The sequence below is a fragment of the Erinaceus europaeus genome, chromosome 6 (assembly GCF_950295315.1).
Source record: "Erinaceus europaeus chromosome 6, mEriEur2.1, whole genome shotgun sequence".
Taxonomy (NCBI): domain Eukaryota; kingdom Metazoa; phylum Chordata; class Mammalia; order Eulipotyphla; family Erinaceidae; genus Erinaceus; species Erinaceus europaeus.
In genome coordinates this window covers 15,018,919-15,039,611 of record NC_080167.1, presented here as the reverse complement: position 1 = coordinate 15,039,611, position 20,693 = coordinate 15,018,919, and the positions used below count along the sequence as shown (strand labels likewise).

Below are 20,693 nucleotides of genomic sequence, written 5' to 3'. Positions count from 1 at the left end.
CCTCAGCAAAGTGGGGCCTGCGGTGAGAGTCAAGGAACCTACACTACCCCCCACCCCCCTTCTAGCCAGGATGCAGTTTTTGGAAGGTCCAGTTGTGCAGGGGCCATCAGAAGTATTGCCTTTCAGTGATTCGGGCGGTAGCGCAGTGGGTTAAGCACATGTGGCACAAAGGCCAAGGACCAGCGTAAGAATCCCTGGTTGGAGCCTCCAGCTCCCCACCTGTAGGGAAGTCGCTTCACAAGTGGTGAAGCAGATCTGCAGGTGTCTTATCTTTATCTCCCCCCCTGTCTCCCCTCCTCTCTCGATTGCTCTCTGTTCTATCCAACGGCAGCAACAACAACAACAATAATAATAACCACAACAATGATAGAACAACAAGGGCAACAAAAGGGGGAAAAATGGTCTCCAGGAGTGGTGGATTCTGGCAATAACTAACCCTGGAGGCAAAAAAGAAGAAGAAGAAGAAGAAGAAGAAGAAGAAGAAGAAGAAGAAGAAGAAGAAGAAGAAGAAGACGTAGAAGAAGTAGTAGTAGTATTGCCTTTCCTTTCTCTGCAGACCCCAAACTGCTGGCATTGGAACCCACTCCACACCTCTGGAGACTTAGGTTTTTTTTTTTATAGCTGATTCTCACAGCTCACTACCTTGAACTTCCTCTTTCTTCCTTCGAGAAAAACTAAAAGAGAATCTCGATCTGGACTCCTGCTCCAGACTCGGGGAGTGTGTCCCTCAATGAGAATGACCCCACCTTTCTCAGAACTTTTGAGTTTTCTCAGAACAGACCTGGCAGGGCCCAGTGGTTAAGGAGAAGGAACTGGAGTAGGACATCTGAAGCCCCACCCTTGGAGAGCATAGACCACACCCCTCAGTGGTCAGTGGCCACGCCCCTTTGTTCTCATTGGCTGCCTGGTGTAGCCACCTCTGAGTGCAAGGGATGCTTTATTGTATGTAAATAGGGTGTTTGGGGGTTTCTTCTTTCTAAGGGGGGGGGGTTAGAATGATTATAGTAATGTCTGCAGGAATGCTGGAGAAGGAAGAAAAGCCCTGGTCTGCTCTAGTTAAGAGTTTGGTAGTGCCTGCCCTTACCCACGTCTCCACCAGCAAGCAGTTCAGGGAACACCTGTGTTTCTGTACAAAGCGGACCCCATCTGCACGGATCAGGGAGACTTTGCAGTGATCCTCTCACCTAGCCTCTTCCTCTTCATTCATGCATGCCGCTGGTTTTATGGCCTTCCAGCACCTTCCTCCTGCCTCCTCTTCAGCCCACCCCTCCTCTCATTTCTCCCTCACAGCATGTGTGCTCTTGCAAAGATGATGAAAATGGCTCCTGCTCCACCCTTCATCTCTTTTCATCCTTTCCCCTTACCCCTTCCCGAAACTGATCCCCATCTCTGGGTCTTTGCTTTCAGGTGCAACCCAAATTCCGTTATCCCTTCTACTATGAGATGTGCTGGTATGTCTTGGAGAGATATGTGTACTGTGTGACCCAGCGGTCTTACCTCACTCAGGAATACCAGAGAGAATCGATGCTCATTGGTGAGTGAACCTTGGATAACAGGTAATGTTTTCAGGGGATCCTGCATTCCAGGAATTTCATACAAGAAAAATGGAGAAAGCCCTTTAGAAAGGGACACTATATATATATATATATATATATATATTTCTTTTTACCAGAGCACTGCTTAGCTCTGGTTTATGATGGTACAGAGGACTGAACCTGGGACTTCGGAGCCTCAGGCATGAGAGTCTCTTTGCATAACCATTATGCCATCTACCCCTGCCCTAGAAAGGGACACTGTCCTTGTCAGCCTCTCTTTCACTTGGTATATCAGAGCACTGCTCAGCTCTGGTTTATGATGGTGTGGAGATTGAACCTGTCACATTAGAACCTCAAGCAGGAGAGTTTACATTTCAGTTATGCTTCTCCTCCACTCTCCTGTTTCTTTTTATGCTTCTGTGGCTAACAGCTGCCCCACCCACCCATGTACACACACACCTATCCATGAGGGAGGTTTTTTTTTTAATTTGCCTCCAGGGTTACTGCTGGAGCGTGGTGCCTGCACCATGAATCCACTGCTCTTGGAGGCTATTTCCCCCCTTTTGTTGCCCTTGTTGTTTATCGTTGCTGTTATCATTATTGTTAGTAGTATTGTTATTATTGTTGTTGGATAGGACAGAGAGAAATTGAGAGAGGAGGGGAAGATGGGGGGGGGAAGATAGACACCTGCAGACCTACTTCACTGCCTGTGAAGGGTCCCCCTGCAGGTGGGGAGCTGGGGGCTTGAACCGGGATCCTTAGGTCGGTCCTGTGCTTTACACCATGTGCACTTAACTCGCTGCGCTACCACCCAGCGCCCGGGAGTTTAAGGTGTTTTTTTTTTTTTTATCTGCTTAGAAGCAGCCCCATGGGATACAGTCAGTTCCCCAAACCCCAGCCCAGTTCTGAGCCAGCCAGACTGACCAGGACTGTGGAGATGCAGGGTTGTCAGAGCAGTGGACAGTTCTGATAGAGGCAAGGAGAAAGGATATTGTTTATAGCCACAGCTGCAGGTCCTGCCCCACTGAATTACTTAAAGGACATCGTCTGAGTTCTTGAATCTTGGCTCACCTACCCTGAACTTGGGCTGTGACAGTGAGCCCCCAACAGTGATCTGGAAAGAGATTGCTGAGAGGTTCTCAGTGGTGCCTCACTCACTGCTGAGTCTTATTCGGCACATACAGAAAAACTCTTTGGGTGTGGGCAAAATAGTTCAACTGGATAGTGTGCTTTATTATGTGCACAACCCAGGTTCAAGCCTAGCTCTCACTGTACTGGAGGAAGTTTTGATGCTGTTATATCTTTCCCTCTGTCTCTGTTTCTCTCTCTCTAGCAGAAAAAAAAAAGTTGGCTTGGAGTAGTGAATCCCCAACAACAAAAAGAAAAAGAAAACTCAGTGGTCTGTTCTTCTTAGGATCTGCACAGTTTCTCCTGAAGTCTTCAAGATGTTTCTGTTCTCAAAGCCTTTTCCTCTCTTTCTTCAGTTTTCCTCCTTAGTGACCTTGGGATGTTTAGGCTTGATATCTGATGGGAGGCAATGTGAGCCTCCTAGAAAACTCATTTTGGGGAAATGGTCTCATTGTGATTCTCATTTCTGTCAGTAGAGGCAGTGGATTCAAGTGTAGAAAACTACCAACACCCTACCATTATTTTTATTTATTTATTTGATGGAGGCAGAGAGAACTTTAGATGGGAGAGGAAGATAGAGAGGGAAAGAGACAGAGAGACCTGCAGCCCTGCTTCATCACTTGTGAAGCTTTCCGCTTGCAGGTGGAGCTCAGGGGCTTGAACTTGAGTCCTTGCACACTGTAATGTGTGCACTTAACCAGTTGCATTACCAGCTGGTCGTGGTTCTGAACTCATTTGGCAAGTGCTGCGTTTATAGTCTGCATCTTTCTTTGGGACCAGAGGCTTGGTTTTGTGACAGGCCCAGGCCCAAGAAGTAGAGAGCATGTCCCTTATTATTATTTTAAATATTTTATTTTACCTTATTTATTAATGAGAAAGAGAGAAGCAGATAAAGAACCTGACATCACCCTGGTACACGTGTTGCCAGGGACTAGAATCAGGACCTGATGTTTGAGAGTTCAATGCCTTATCCACTGTGCCGCTTCCCAGACTACATCATATCCCTTATATGATGATGTAAGGCATAAGAATGTTCCTCAACTCCTTTGCCCAAGAGAAGAAATCTCTAAGGCAGTGTATGGGTTATAGCTTCTTGCTTTTTTTTTTTTTTGGGGGGGTGTTCATTATTTTTCTCCTGCCAAGAAAAAAATGGGTTAGGGGTTTTAAGGATATTGGGGAAATGCTAGTTATATGCCAGGAACATACTCAGTAACACCTCATATAAATTTTTTTTTATTATCTTTATTTATTGATTGGATAGAGACAGAAATCGAGAGGGAAGTGAGAGATAGAGAGGATGAGAGACAGAGAGACACCTGCAGCCCTGCTTCACCACTTGTGAAGCTTTCCCCCTGCAGGTGGGGACTGGGGTCTCGAACCCAGTTCCTTGCACATTGTAACGTGTGCTCAACCAGGTGTGCCACCACCTGGCCCCAGTAACATAGTCCTCTTCCTCAGCTGTAGGCAACCCCCAATCTTTCTGTCTCTGTAGAGTTCCTCCTGTTCTAAACATTTCATATGAAGAAAATCAATCATACGTAATATACATATGGTCTATTTGCCTTGTTTTCATACATTGAAGAATACAGGTGTGTTCAAGGAGGTAGTGCCACCTATCTTGGGTCACACAGTGGAGGAATAGCAGAGCTGGGGCCCAAGTGCAACCTTCTAGGAGCTGAGGGAGGCAGAAACACTAGAATAGTCCAAAGAAGCTGCATGCCCAGTGTTATGGGAAATGTAATGAATAGACATTCCAGAGACTTCCAGTAGGGGAGCTAGGGGACTTATCTCAGTCTTTCTTATGACACCCCCCCCCCCCAGATCCCCCAAGAAAGCCCAGCATAGACGGCTTCTCATCTGATTCCTGGCTGGAGATGGAGGAGGAGTCTTGTGACCAGCAACCTCAGGAGGAAGAGAAGGAAGAAGAAGAGGAGGAGGGGGAGGGTGCAGACAGGGTCCCCAAGCCACCCAATGGCCCTGTCTCTCCCACCAACACCACCCCTGAGGACCAGGAGGTCCTCGGCAAGAAGCCCAAAGCCCCCGCCACACGGCTACTCAAGAGGACTTTGTCCAATGAGTCAGAGGAGAGTGTGAAGTCTTCGACCATACCTGCAGACTACCCCAAGACCCCCACTGGCTCTCCTGCCACTGAGGTCGCTGCCAAGTGGACCCACCTCACCGAGTTCGAACTGAAGGGCCTGAAAGCTCTGGTGGAGAAGCTTGAATCCCTCCCAGAGAACAAGAAATGTGTCCCAGAAGGCATCGAGGACCCCCAGGCACTCCTGGAGGGTGTGAAGGTGGGCTGGGTATTGCATATGGGGCTGGGCAGGTTCTGTTCACAGTACAGTTTTTTGAACAGCTTGAGGGCTTCCATGTATGCTGTGCTAGGGCTATGTCCAAGCGTGCAGAGAGGACCTTTGGTTCCAATAAGGGTTTATCATATGTGTCCTAGCAAATGCCACTATGAAGACTTATGGGGGGGAGGCATCTACTAGTGGAAGTGGACTCTGTGGTTGGCAGTGGATTCCAGCTATACACTTGTGGAAAATTAGGCTTTGCTGCCAGTATGTCTTATGGATGTACCAGTAGTGTAGTTGGGGTTGGGTCTGGCATCCTCTATCCTGGCTGGTTTAGACCCAGAACCTAGAATATCTCTTTGTTTTGTGTGAGGAGGCTATACATCCTGGTGGCCAGGTACATGGAGCCTAATTTAAAAAAACCTGACCTATTTTTTTTTTTTTATTATCTTTATTTATTGGATAGAGACAGTCAGAAATCGAGAGGGTAGGGCAGATAGGGAGAGAGACAGAGAGACACCTTCAGCCCTGCTTCACCACTTGCAAAGCTTTCCATCTGCAGGTGGAGACTGGGGGCTCGAACCCGGGTCCTTGTACACTGCAACATGTGTGCTCAACAAGGTGCGCCACCACCCGGCCCCAAAACCTGACCTATTAATGCAAGTGTGAGTGGACCAGAGCGTCACCCTGCATATGCACTTCCAGAGATTAAACATAGTTGCTCACACATGCAGGCCTAGTGTTCTGCCCGCTGTACCACCTCCCTGGCAACCCTAACTACTAAGCACTTATTGAGCACTAGATGTGCTGGCTATTTGGGGCACAGACAATAGGAAGGCACAATAACTGCCCTCAGGAAGTCTACCATCTAGTTGGGAAGCAGACAGGCAAAGAAATATGAAATAGGGAATTAAAGCATGCTGTGTATACATAGAGTGTGGAAGTGGATGGGGGCCATGTTTATTGGCCACCCCAGGGGCCAGGGTGCTAGGACATTAGGGCCTAAGAGGCTGCATAGGAGTTCTACAGCTGGGGGACAGAGTACAAATAAATGTGCAATGTGTTGAAACAGGAAGTACATAGGCTGGCCTCCTGCTGTACTAATTATAGTCATCACATTTATCAAAAGCTTACTTACCTGTCAGGCAAGCAATAGGTATCCTTATTATCTGCACTTATGGGATGAAGAAGGTGACTCAAGGAGGTGAAAGGTCATGTCTAGTGTGACAAAGCAACTAGTGTTGGGGCTGGGATGAGGGCCAGGAGTGACCCCAGAGCTCCTGTGCAGCTCCTGTTACATAGAACTGCTTCCTGTTTCAGCTTTGGTAAGATTTTGTTGTTGTTGTTATTGTGAAGCCTCAGAGAGTTTGGACTTCCTTCTCAGATGCCTCATTCTTTTTCTTTTCATATTTTTTTTCTTTTCTTTTTCTTTTTTTTAGATTCTTTATTTTTCTAAAGATCAGTTTTACTTTTTGCATGTGAGAGAGAGCTCCATATGAGAGAGAGAAGGAGAAAAACCAGAGCACCACTTTGGTGCATGTAGTGCTGGGGATTAAACCTGAAACTCAGGCTTGCAAGTCTGACTGTCTATGGGTCAAGCCAGTCCAATTCCCCAGCAGCGTAACATCTCATTCTCAGGTGAATCCTGCTGCCAGTAGAGACTGGAAATGAGGTTTAAGTCTCTTTTTTTGGTGACTGCAAATGACCTGAAATTTGTAAACTATTTGTTCATTTATTCAGTGAGGTAACATTTTTCCAAGTCCTGGGATATTGATATATTAAGTCTGTCTGGCCCTCTTGATGCTCATTAGCCAGGGGCTGGACTCTCATTATTTCCTGGGGGTGAGACCTGGGGTTCAGATCACATAACCCTGCAGATACTACCAGCAGAGGGAGCCAGTGTTACAAAATCATGTATCCTGGCAAACATTAGCATGCTTGTCCCTAATGAAATTACAGTGTTATAACTCAGGGGGATACTGCTAGGGGACAGAACTCTGTGGTGATATCTCCATAGAGCACATTGACCCGTCCATCTTCCCCTTCTTTCTCTCTCTCTCTCTCTCTTTCATTTTTTATCATTTTCATTTTTTAGATTTTATTTATTGATTGATGAGAGAGATAGGAGGAGAAAGAGAAGGAAGCAGACATCACTTTAGTACATGTGCTGCTGGGGATCTAACTCAAGACCTCATGCTTGAGGGTCCAGTGCTTTATCCATTGTGCCACTTCCCAGAACAGTTATTTTTTATTTTTTAATTTAGAAAGACCAGAGCACTGCTCAACTCTGGCTAATGGTGGTGTGGGGACTGAATCTGAGACTTTGGTGCCTCAGTCATGTAAGTCCTCTTGCATAACCATTAAGCTATCTCTCCTAGCCCATCCTTTCTGATGAGTGATTTTTAAAAATATTTATTTATTTTCCCTTTTGTTGCCCTTATTATTATTTTTTGTAGTTATTAATGTCATCGTTGTTAGAAGGACAGAGAGAAATGGAGAGAGGAGGGGATGACAGAGAGGGGGAGAGAAATATAGACACCTGCAGACCTGCTTCACTGCCTGTGAAGCGACTCCCCTGCAGGTGGGGATCCAGAGGCTCAAACTGGGATTTTTTTTAAAAAGTTTTTATTTATAAAAAGGAAACATTGACTAAACCATAGGATAAGAGGGGTACAACTGGGAGTCGGGCGGTAGCACAGCGGGCTAAGCACACATGGTGCAAAGCACAAGGACCAGCAGAAGGATCCCCGTTCGAGCCCCTAGTTCCCCACCTGCAGGGGAGTCGCTTCACAGGCAGTGAAGCAGGTCTGCAGGTCTCTCTTTCTCTCCCCCTCTCTGTCTTCCCCTCCTCTCTCCATTTCTCTGTCCTATACAACAACAACGACATCAATAATAACTACAACAATAAAACAACAAGGGCAACAAAAGGGAATAAATAAATAAATATTTTTTAAAAGAGGGTACAACTTCACACAATTCCCACCAACAGAACTCTGTATCCCATCCCCTCCCCTGATAGCTTTCCTATTTTTAACCCTCTGGGAGTATGGACCCAAGGTCATTGTGGGATGCAGAAGGTTGAAGGTCTGGCTTCTGTAATTGCTTCCCTGCTGAATATGGCGTTGACAGATCAATCCATACTCCAAGTCTGCCTCTCTTTCCCTAGTGGGGAAGGGCTCTGGGGAAGTGGAGCTCCAGGACACATTGGTGGGGTTGTCTGTCCAGGGAAGTCTGGTCAGCATCATGCTTGCATCTAGAACCTGGTGGTTGAAAAGAGAGTTAACATATAAAGCCAAATAAATTGTTGACCAATCATGGACCTAAAGGCTGGAATAGTGCAGATGAAGAGTTGGGGGATCCTCCATTTTGTAGATTGCTAATAGGCATATTTTAGTTATATTCCAAAGGGCCTGTGTCTATACTAGTTTTTTTTTCCTTTTCTTTTTTCCCCTGAGCCTGAAATCTGATATGCCAGTAGATCCAAGTTATTGTCTGGGGAGATGATGTCATGGTTGGAAAAACAACCAGAAAGCTGGTTGTTCTCAGGGAAGAGAGTAGCTCCCTAATACGGGAAAGGTGTATAAATATTGTTGACTGCAAACCCCAACGATTTGATGTGATCTGGGGCCCATAATCAGCATTGGAACCTATGTGACCTCTGCATCCCTGTAGATCTGAGCTCACATTCTGTGGTCATGAGTAGGAACATTCCAGGCTGCCCCATCGAACCTGGATCCTTACCCCAGTCCTTGCGCTTCCCTCCACGTGCACTTAACCCGCTGTGCTACTGCCCGACTCCTGTGATGAGTGATTTTAATTGAGTCGACTTTTTTTGAAGGTTACTAACTTGTCGAGAAATTTGTAAGGATCTACACACACACACACACACACACACACACACACACACATGAGGGATGGACATGGAGTGGTGAGGGAGGAAGGAGACACCCACCTCGCCAGCCAGATCAGCCAAATCAACCCTGTTGATCAGTGAGGTGACAGATGTTGCAGCCAGATCACCTTCACATCCTGACATGGATTTTTCTTTTTCTTCTTTTTAAATATTTATTTATCCCCTTTTGTTGCCCTTCTTGATGTCGTCATTGTTGGATAGGACAGAGAGAAATGGAGAGAGGGGGAAAGAAAGATAGACACCTGCAGACCTGCTGCACCACCTGTGAAGTGACACCCCTGCAGGTGGGGAGCCGGGGGCTCGAACTGTCATCCTTATGCCTGTCCTTGCGCTTAACCCGCTGCGCTACTGCCCGACTCCCCTGATGTGGATTTTTCTTTATTGGTTGATTTGTTTGTGTGTTTACTGCATCTTTGTGTATAAAAATGAGTCCAGAGCACTGCTATGCTATTATGATCTTCTGTTTTATTTATTTATTTACTAATAAGAAAGACAGGAGGAAAGAGAGAAAGAACCAGACGTCACTCTGGTACAATTGTTGCTGGGGATCAAACTCAGGACCTCATGCTTGAGAGTCCAATGCTTTTTTTTGCTGCACCACTTCCCAGACCACATGTTCTGTTTTTCTAATCTTGCCTGTGTTGCCAGGAATTGAACCGAGGACTTTTGTGCATTCTTCTGTTGAGCTACCTCCCTGGCACAATATACTGTGTTTCTTAAATAGGGAAATTTTAGAATTCTCTCATGTGACTATTTCTTCCTCATCTTGTAAAGTAAAAATAGGTTATTTTTTTTTAAAAAAAAGATCAATTATTTCATATGATATATATGGAGAGAGAGAGAAAGTTTTATGGACCTGGCGGTGGCACACCTAATTAAATGCACACATTACAGTGAGCAAGGATCCAGGTTAAAGCCTCTGGTCCCCGCAGGTTGGGGAAGCTTCATGAGTGGTGAATATAGCTGCTGGCATCTCTCTGTCTCTTTTCCTCTCTATCTCCTCCTCCCTTCTCAATTTCTCTGTCTTTATCCAATAATTAATAAATTAAAATAAAAAGAGAATTTTACATGGGAGAGAGAAGCCAGAGTAGCACTGTGTGACACACATCATTAGAGATTGAACTGTGAGCCTCAGACATCCAGCTCCTGGTGCTCTGCCTGAGCTCTTAACCCAGCCAAAGCAAGGCACATATTTTCACCCTTAAGTAAATTGTTGTAGTATTGGGGTCCCAAAAATGAATTGAAAACACCTTTGTCTGAAAGGTGGAAGCGTTCTGTGCTTTTGAAAACACTTTTTTACTCTTAAGCCATCTCTTGATGATGTGCAGTGTTGTTGGTTCTTGTTTGGTTATATTTCTTTCTAGGAATGGGCTTGGTCCCTCCTGTGCCTTACCTATGCCTGTTGGGTTCAGCCTAGGTTCCTTGACGATATGGAGGAGGCCTGGGCTAGAGGTTCATCAGCAACTTGAGATAACATACAATAGTGCATCACAGTTACCATGTGCTGTTGCAGTGCTTTACACATATAAACACATTGAAACTTTCCAATAATCTTTCTTTGAAATATGTTATTTTTAAATTGTAATGAGATAACAGGAAAGGTACAGTTACAGCCTATGGTGGTGCTGGGTATTGAACCTGGGACCCTCGGAGCCTCAAGCCTGAAAGTCTTTTTTGCATAACCATTATGCTATCTCCCCAGCCTCCATGATAGTTTAAGTGGTTCATCTCTGGTGCGTCACCATTTTAGATGAGAAAATTGAGGAACAGGGAGTCTATGTGACTAGCGAAGGCCACATGTGCTGCTCTACGGGACAGCCCTTCAAGCTTTGCCTGGCTGCTATAAAGAAAGCAGTGTTCCCTCTTCTTCCATATCTAAGTAGGAGATAGTAAGATGACTTAGTTTCTTTACACAACAAGCAGTACACTTGGTTGTGGAACAGAAGTTGGAAATTAAATCTTTTGATCAAATTTCACCTCTGGACATTGCATTTGGTCTGCAAAGAGTTAAATATATTTTATAATTAGTTGTCCACACTTGGAAATCAGAAAAGTCTTAAGAAGTGTGCTGGACCTCCAAGGCCTATGTTCTTGACTGGCCACAAGTTGTGGGTAGTGAGAAGCAGCTAACTGTAGATGCCCAGTCTCCACCACGCCCTACTGTGTCCCCTAAGTGCCTGCTTAGCATTAGATTTAACACATCTTTGTTTCATACACTTGAACCACTTAGCTCACTTATTGAATTTGCCAGTGTGTAGAGATATTTATGTTCTTGAGCCTTGTCCAAGGAGGTCCTTTTCTGGCTACACAGCTCATAAATTGCATGGACAGTTGTCCTTGGAGACTCAGGAAAAGTGTCTCTGCTATTATCTATAGATGCTGTATAGCAGAAGCGTGTGTGTGTGTGTGTGTGTGTGTGTGTGTGTGTGTGTGTGTGTGTGTTGAGGAAGTGAATGTCTCATGTCTTCGACAGCAGGGGACTTCTTGTCTTTTCCACCGTTAGTTCCTCACAGTCCCTGGAGGCCCAGAGGAGATTTGAGCCCAAGATTGACTTTCCGAGTGAGTGTCATTGTGAATGAGCAGCTTCTGACTGCACACTCAGGCCCTTCTGCTCTCTTTCCCAAACACTGGGGTTTATTTTGTTTATTTTGTTTATTTTATCTCTGCCTGAGACACAAAACGCTACTCAGGAACTGGGGAGATTGCACAGTGGTGTAGACATGACTTGCATTCACGAGATCTTTGATGTATGATCTCTTGTAGGTGGTAGTGCAGCGGGTTAAGCGCACATGGCGCAAAGCGTAAGGACCAGCGTAAAGATCCTGGTTCGAGCCCCCGGCTCCCCACCTGCAGGGGAATCGCTTCACAGATGGTGAAGCAGGTCTGCAGGTGTCTATCTTTCTCTCCCCTTCTCTGTCTTCCCCTCCTCTCTCCATTTATCTCTGTCCTATCCAACAGTGACGACATCAATAACAACAATAATAACTACTACAAAAAGGGCAAGAAAAGGGAATAAATAAATAAATATAAAAAAATTTTTTTAAAAAAGAGAGATCCTTGATGCAATCCTCAACATCTTCATTTCCCAGAACTGAGCAGTTAAAACAACACACACACACACACACACACACACACACACACACACACACACTTCTGCTATACAGCATCTATAGATATGTATGTGTGTGGCTTGGGAGGTGGCCCAGTAGATAGTGTAAGGTCCCTGTCACTACATATGCCAGAGTGGTGCTTTGGTTCTCTTTTGCTCTTTATTTCATAAATAAATAATAAATAAATAATTTCTTTCATAAATAAATTAACGAGGATGGGGGAGGGGGCTGATGTAGTGGCACACCTGTGAGTGAACACGTTACAGTGTGCGAGGACCCAGCCCCCCTAGCCCCCACCTTCAGGGAGAAAGCTTTGCAAATGGTGAAGCAGGGCTGCAGGTGTCTCTCTACCTCTCTCCTCTATTTCCCCTACCTTTTCAATTTCTGACTCTCTATCCAATAAATAAAGATAATAATTTTTTTTATAGGGGATATGGGGCTGGGTGGTGGCACATGTAGTAGAGCACACATGTCACCATGCACAGTGACCTAGGGATAAACCCCTAGTTCCTGCGTGCGGGAAGGAAGCTTCACAAGCGGTGGTGCTTTCACTGCTCCCCCTTCCCTCTCCATTCCTCTCTGTTCTAGCCAAAATAAATAAGTTAAATTTTATTTATTTATTTTCCCTTTTGTTGCCCTTGTTGTCTTTTTATTGTTGTTGTAGTTATTATTGTTATTGTTGTTGTTGATGATGTCATCATTGTTAGAACAGAGAGAAATGGAGAGAGGAGGGGAAGACAGAGACAGTGAGAGAAAGAGAGACACCTGGAGACCTGCTACACCACCTGTGAAGGGACTCCTCTACAGGTGGGGAGCCGGGGGCTCAAACTGAGATCCTTACGCTGGTCCTTGGCTTTGTGCCACGTGCGCGCTTAACTTGCTGTGCTACTGCCTGACTCCCGAGTTAAATATTTTAAAAGTAATTTTTACAAATTTTAAAAGGATAGAAAACCCTTCCTGTATCAATTTCTCTGTCCTCTCCAATAAAATGGGAAAAAAAAACAACAAAAAACCAGGAGCAGTGGATTAAAGTGCCAGCACCAAGCCCCACCGGTAACCCTGGAGGCAGAAAACAAAAAACAAAACAAAAAAAGGAAGAAAGAAAAAGAGCCAAGTCCACTTAGGGTCTTTGGTTTGTGGCTGGGTCTCTCCAACATTGCCTGTCTTCCCATGAGCTTCCTTATGTCTCTTAGTGAGTCATCCTCATTTCTCTTTTTTGAAGACCCCAACCATTGGATTTAGTTCCTCCTCTAAATCCAGGAATGTTTCATCTGAAGTTCCTGAACTATATCCACTGAGATCCTTTTTCCAAGATCACGTTCTTAGCTACCAGAGCTAAGACTTGGACATCTTGAACAACAGGTGGTTTTTTTTGGAGTCAGGCACAATATGGCTGGTTGGGAACGGGTTTGGGGAGGAGTTGAATGGGTGCCTTGTTGCAGCCTCCTCCCCCAGGCTGCTGATTCTTCCAGAATAGGAGTCTGAGCTTCTTCTTGTTATCTTTCTTTCCTTTTACCAGCTTTACCTAGGTGAGTCTTCCCTGGAGCCTCAACTCTTTCTTCACAGTGTTGTTGTTGTTGTTGTTGTTGTTGTTTAAATTTTTTGGTATTATCTTTATTTATTTATTGGATAGAGACAGCCAGAAATCGAGAGGGAAGGGGGTGATAGAGAAAGAGAACTACAGAGACACCTGGGGGCTTGAACCTGTATCCTTGAGCACTGTAACATGGATGCTCAAGCAGGTGCACCACCATCTGGCCCCCCACAGTGGTGGTATTTTCTGTCACAGTTAAGTACCATCATTCTGGGAGACCAAGGCCCCCTGAAATAACTGTTAACTAATTAAGCTCTTTGACAGAATTTGGCAGAGAGGGAAGCCTCTATCTGGTGCATGTGGTCATCTTGTTCAATCAAAACTAGGGCAACTTGCAGCAAAAAGGGCCCAGAGGCCATACTTTCTTCTTAGACAGTTAGTGCCTGGTCATAGGTGTAGGGTATAACTCAGGGCACAGACACTGAGGTTTCTGAGAGCTTCAGAGCTGTGTGTGAATTCTGGCAGAGCCTAAAGGAACCAGTAGCCTGATTCCCTTCAGCACAATTTATTTCTCAAGAGACGACATCTCCCAGCAGATCTCTTCTGCCTCCTGACTCAAGTGAAAATACTTCCTTGAGGAACAGAGCCTAGGGTGCCCCCTGCTGGTCACTGCAGGCCACACATGGAGGGGAACTACTTTCTGCAGGGAGTGTGTATGACCCTTGGACTGAAGGGAATTGTCAGCTGTGGGGCTGGGAAGATAGCAGAATAGTGTTTTTTTTTCTTTTTTCTTTTATTCTGTTTATTTATTTATTTATTTTTTATTGGATAGAGACAGAGAGACACTTGCAGACCTGCTTCACCACCTGTGAAGCGACTCCCCTGCAGGTGGGGAGCCGGGGGCTTGAACCCCCCAACACATGCACTTAACCCGCTGCACTACCGTCCGACTCCCGCTAACATAATAGTTATGCAAAAAGAGACTCTCATGCCTGAGTCTCCAAAGTTCCAGGATCAATCCCCCGAACTACCATAAACTGAAACAGTTATTTATTATTACTAATGTTTTAGCAGCAATACTTACACCTTTAGTAACTTTCTGTAACTGCATGTCCCTTTAGAAAGGTTTCAGTTTGGGGAAGCAATTACAGAAGCCAGACCTTCCATCTTCTGCACCCCATAATGACCCTGGGTCCATACTCGCAGAGGGATAAAGAATAGAAAAGCTGGGATTCGAACGGTAGTGCAGCGGGTTAAGCGGAGGTGGCGCCAAGCACATGGACCTACTTAAGGCCTGGGTCCCCACCTACAGGGGAGTCGCTTCACAGGCAGTGAAGCAGGTTTGCAGGTGTCTATCTTTCTCTCCCCTTCTCTGCCTTCCCCTCCTCTCTCCATTTCTCTCTATTCTATCTATTCTATCTAACAACAACAACATCAATAATAACTACAACAACAATAAAAAAAATAGAAGGGCAACAGAAGGGAAGATAAATGAATAAATAAAAAATAATAGGAAAACTATCAGAGGAGGGGCTGGGATACGGATTTCTGGTGGTGGGAATTGTGTGGAGTTGTACCCCTCTTATCTTATGGTTTTTGTCCAAGTTTCCTTTTTATAAATAAATTTTTTTTTTAAAGGCTTCAGTTTAATGCTTATGAGTCATTGACTCCTGCTGTGGTACTAAAATTACAAAAAGTCTTGACAATTCAAAGGAAACTCAAGCAAGGTATGTGTCCTTGAAGATGACACAGTAGAACAGAGTAGCACTTGTAAGCATGAGGTTCCAAGTTTGAGCCCCAGCACTACCTATGCTGGAGTTCTGATTCTCTGTGTGTCTGTCTCTAGATAGAGACAAAGAGGCAGGAAGACAGAATGAGAGAGAATAAAAGAGACCACAGCACTAAGGAGACTCTTTCAATGTGATAGGGACCAGGCTTTAACCTGGGTCGCACATGTGACAAAGCAGTGGACTGTCCTAGTGATGTATTTGGGTTGTCAGAAAGGTTGTGAGGTCCGAGTTTAAACCATGGGATTACATGTGCCAGAGGGTTGCTCTGGTTCTCCTCTCACTAACAAATAATAGCATAAGTTTTTTTTTGTTTGTTTTTTTTTTAATCTAAGAAAAAACCAAGGTGACTGGGCATAATTTTTAGTCATATGCAGAGTAATGTTTGTATACTGGTGATCCATGACCCTACAGATAGATTTGGCTTATAGTGGTCTAGAAATTATTTATTTATTTATTTTGCAAATCAGTTGCCAAAATTTGAAGCTATAGAGATAGACTGAATTATTCTGGGTTTTCGAGTTGGAGGCGTCTTAGTCATTTCCCACCTGAGGCCCTGTTTTCAGCAGCTGTGCTGTGGACCTGATTATGGTTCGGCTTCCAGGTGTCGACATAAGTGAATGGGCCCAGGAAAGGGTGAGTGAGTAGTACACTGGATTTGGAAGTACAAAATCTTGAGTTTAGTTCCATGGCATCCATATACCAAAGTGATGCTCTGGTTTGTGCCCCCCCCATGCCCCATCTTAGCTTGTGTTAATTAGTAAATGATATATACTTTAAAATATTTATTTATTCCTTTTTGTTGCCCTTGTTGCTTTATTGTTGTACTTATTGTTGTTCTTGATGTCGTTCGTTGTTGGATAGGACAGAGAGAAATGGAGAGAGGAGGGGAAGACAGAGGGGGGAGAGAAACACAGACACCTGCAGACCTGCTTCACTGCTTGTGAAGTGACAACCCTGCAGGTGGGGAGCTGGAGGTTGGGAGCTGGGGGCTCGAACTGGGATCCTTGCGCCAGTCCTTGCGTTTTGTGCCACCTGTACTTAACCTGCTGCACTACTGCCTGACTCCCATAAATGATATTTTTAAAAAAAGAAGAAAGAAGATAGGTTAACAGTTTTTGTGCACTGTGTTATCACCATGAATTGGCAATTTTAAACCATCAGGGGTGAAATTCCATTGTCCCCATCTCTTGCGGGCTTCCTTTAGTCCCAGGTGAGGTCCACTCCTAAGTTGAATCATGTTCATATCTTTTTATTTTAATCCCTTCCTATTAGTTTTCATTTTTTGCATACATGCTGGAATAACTGACAGCATAAGAATTCTGTTTTGTTTATTGTACTTGTTACTTCTACTTGACCAACATTGTTTTTTGTTTGTTTGGCAAGACATTCCCGCTTTTGTTGTCGCCAGGGCTTCATCACTCCAGGCTGACTTTTTCAGATAGAAAGAGACAGACAGGGGGCCAGGTGGTGACTCACCTGGTTAAACGCTCACATTGCAGTGCTCAAGGACCCAGGTTCAAGCCCCTGGTCTCCACCTGCAGGGGGAAAGTTTCATGAGTGCTGAAGCAGGTCTGCAGGTCTCTCTCTCCCTCTCAATCTCCCCTCCTCTCAATTTCTCTGTCTCTACCCAGTAATAAATAAAAAAAATTATTTATTAAATTTTTATTATTTAAAATAGAGAGAAATATTTAAAAAAGAGAGAAAGACAGACCATAGCATCAAAGTTTCCCTAGTGTTGTGCTTGGCCTGGGTCGCACATATGACAAAACAGTTGCCTTCTTTCTTTCTCTCTTTCTTCCTTTCCTTCCTTCCTTCCTTCTTCCTTCTTTCTTTCTTCCCTTTTGTTGCCCTTGTTGTTTTATTGTTGTAGTTATTATTGTTGTTGTTATTTTGTAGTTGTTGTTGGATAGGACAGAGAGAAATGAAGAGAGGAGGGGAAGACAGAGAGGGGGAGAGAAAGACATCTGCAGACCTGCTTCACTGCTTGTGAAGCGACTCCCCTGCAGGTGGGGAGCCGGGGGCTCGAACCAGATCCTTAAGCCGGTCCTGCACTTTACACAAACAGTTGCCTTCTAAGTGAGCTATTAAAAAAATGTTTTTTTCTTTAATTTTACTCAGATGCCCCCAGTTTTTATCCTATGCTCCTTACTCCAGGGCCACATCCAGGATCTTATGTGACATTTATAGTCAGGTCTCTTTTGACTCCTCTTGGGTGTAATAGTTCCTCACACTTTCCTTGCTTTGTCGACCTTATCAGACTTGAGGAGAACTGGTCCAATGTTTTGTAGAAAGTCCCTCTTGGGGGACTTGAGGTTTTCCTTTTCTAAAGCTATTTATTTACGGGGAGATGGCTGTGGATTAGTCACTGTGAGGTGGAGATCGAGCAGTGAGCCACATCTGATAAACAGCATTTACAAATCATTGACCTATACTCTGAGACTTTGAGAGAGCTTACATGCTGAAGCTGAGCCTGAGCCCTGGCAGCTTTCCACCTAAACTCATGACCAGCCCTCACTGTGCTGTTTGAGGTGAGAGTTCTGCAGGGAGTTATAAGGTGCTCAGTTTGTAAGATGCTCAGGTTCTCTCACTCTCTTTCTCATAAATAAATAAATCTTGGTGGGGGAGACTGATGGTGGTTATGCAAAAACATTTTCATGCTTGAGACACCAAAGTTAAATCCTCAGAACTATCATCAGCCAAAGCTGAGCAGTGCTCTGGTCTTTCACTCCCTCCCTCTGTTTCTCATTAAAATTAAAAATAAATGAAATGGGGGAGTCAGGTGGTAGTGCAGCAGGTTAAACGCAGGTGGTGCAAATCTCAAGGACCAGTGTAAGGATCCTGGTTCGAGTCCCCGACTCCCCACCTGCAGGTGAGTCGCTTCATAGGTGGTGAAGCAGGTCTGCAGGTGTCTTATCTTTCTCTTCCCCTCTCTGTCTTCCCCATCTCCCTCCATTTCTCTCTGTCCTATCCAACAGTGATAACTACAATAATAAAACAACAAGAACAACAAAAGGGAATGAATAAATAAATATTAAAAATTAAAAATAAATGGATGAATCTTTTTTTAAAAAATTTGGGGACTGGGACGTAGCTCAGTCAGTAGAGCATGTCTTACCTTATGTTTGAGACCCTGAGTTCCAGCTCTGGTACTGTATATGAGCATCATATATGCTGCTGGAGTAGCTCCACGGATAGCAGAACTGTATTATGTTGTCTCTTTTTCTGCCTCAAAAAAGAGAGACAGAGAGAAGAGAAAAGAGAAAGAAAGAAAGAAAAGAAAAGAAAAGAAAAGAAAAGAAAAGAAAAGAAAAGAGATATTAGACTGAGTAGGCTGCTCAGCAGGCATGAGGCGTGAGACACTGGGTCATCCAGTCTCTCCTCTCCCGCACCATATCAAATCCAAAAGTGGATTGGAATAGCTTCTGTAAGGTAGCTTTGGGAAAGTACAGTTAAAATAAATGTCACCTACATTAAATTCTTGCCATTCTTGTTAAATGTTTATTTTTAAATGTCCCTTCAGGATATGTGTGTGTGTGTGTGTGTGTATTGTAAATCCAAAAAGTAGTGGTCAGAGTAAACAAGTGACAAAAGGTGTGCTTCCCTAGCTCTTTCTGTAATGTCATGTTCTGAATACCACCCCAAAAACTCATATAATGGGCAGGGAGTTTGTTGCCAGAAAGTGGAGTACAGGGATTCTGCTCTCCTGATCTGTTACTGCACCTGAGTCTGTAAGCAGTTCTGGACATTGCTGATCCCACTGGTAAATTCAGGATAATCTGCTGGTGTGGTACCGCTTACCTGGTTGAGGTGCTGAAGTCATCCACACACAAAATCAGATTGTTCTTCAAAAGGACTCCCAGCTACCCACAAAAGAGTGAACCATGTGGGAGACTCTGCTACAGTCTGTGCCCACTGGAGTGTATGTGGCACCCCCGCCAGGGTGCTTGGTGAGCACTGAGTAAGATTTTGTATTTGCTGTGATTTGCATTAAAAATTTTTGGAGTGGGGGCAGGGAGATGCACAGTGAGGAGCTGAGATGCAAGAGGTCCTGGTTCAGTCCTTGGCGTCAACAATAGTTAAAACTTCTTTGAGGGTGTTGGGCTGTAGCACAGCGGGTTAAGCGCAGGTGGTGCAAAGCGCAAGGACCGGCATAAGGATCCCGGTTCGAACCCCGGCTCCCCACCTGCAGGGAGTCGCTTCACAGGTGGTGAAGCAGGTCTGCAGGTGTCTATCTTTCTCTCCTCCTCTCTGTCTTCCCCTCCTCTCTCCATTTCTCTCTGTCCTATCCAACAACGACAATAACAATAATAACTACAACAATAAAAGAACAAGGGCAACAAAAGGGAATAAATAAAATTTTAAAAAAATAAAAAAAAACTTCTTTGAGGGGAGAGGGAGGTGTTATGTGCTTTGCAGAGCCTGGCATCCCTACTGACTTGGTTTTCTCTGAGTGTGTAGTGATGAAGAGGGGGGTTTTGACCTTGGAGAGCTCTCAGCTGGCCTTTCGAGGGTTATAACTGGCCCACAGCCTCCTTCAGAGTCCGCCCCTAACCTGGGCTAATATGATTTTTTTGTTCGGTCACAGAATGTCCTGAAGGAGCACGCAGATGATGACCCCAGCTTGGCTATCACTGGGGTCCCTGTTGTCACTTGGCCAAAGAAGACTCCAAAGGTAAGATTAAGTCATCTACATCTGGGAGATCATTCCCACTGCCTTCCCTATCTTTTTCTTTTATTTTTTTTAGAAATTTTTTTCTTGCCGTGTAGGCTTTGAAAAAATATTTATTCATTGGGTAGACACAGAAATCAAGAGGGAAGGGAGTGATAGAAAAGGAAGACAGGGGGGAGTCGGGCTGTAGCGCAGCGGGTTAAGCGCTGGTGGCACAAAGCACAAGGACCGGCATAAGGATCCCGGTTCGAACCCCGGCTCCCCACCTGCAGGGGAGTCGCTTCACAGGCGGTGAAGCAGATCTGCAGGTGTCTGTCTTTCTCTCCCCCTCTGTCTTCCCCTCCTCTCTCCATTTCTCTCTGTCCTATCCAACAACGACAACAACAATAATAACTACAACAATAAAAAAAAAAAAACAAGGACAACAAAGGGGAATAAATAAATAAAATAAATATTAAAAAAAAAAAAGAAAAGGAAGACAGACAGAGAAACACCTGCAGCACTGCCTCACCACTTGTGAAACTTTCCTCCTACAGTTGGGGCCTGGGGGCTTGAAATGGGTCCTTATACATTGTAACATGCGCTCAACCAGGTGCGCCACCATCTAGTCGCTGCCTTTCCTACCTCTGTTAAAATTAATGACAGCAGCTTTGGGAGGCAGGGGCCTCTGGAAGAGGGCATCCTAGAGAAGAGGAGTGATTTGGGCAATTTGTTTAC

The 20,693-nt window shown here is 44.8% G+C and overlaps 1 protein-coding gene across 12 annotated transcripts in view; it reads left to right on the top strand.

Annotated features, from left to right (window-relative positions):
• KDM2B (lysine demethylase 2B) overlaps positions 1-20,693 on the top strand; it is a 151,851-nt gene that overhangs the window by 68,767 nt on the left and 62,391 nt on the right. For all 12 annotated transcript variants that reach the window (XM_060193140.1, XM_060193139.1, XM_060193135.1 and 9 more), the window contains 3 exons: positions 1,408-1,534; positions 4,485-4,960; positions 19,893-19,979. In XM_060193140.1, the coding sequence (XP_060049123.1) occupies positions 1,408-1,534; positions 4,485-4,960; positions 19,893-19,979 (690 nt within the window). The remainder of the gene's footprint in view (positions 1-1,407; positions 1,535-4,484; positions 4,961-19,892; positions 19,980-20,693) is intronic.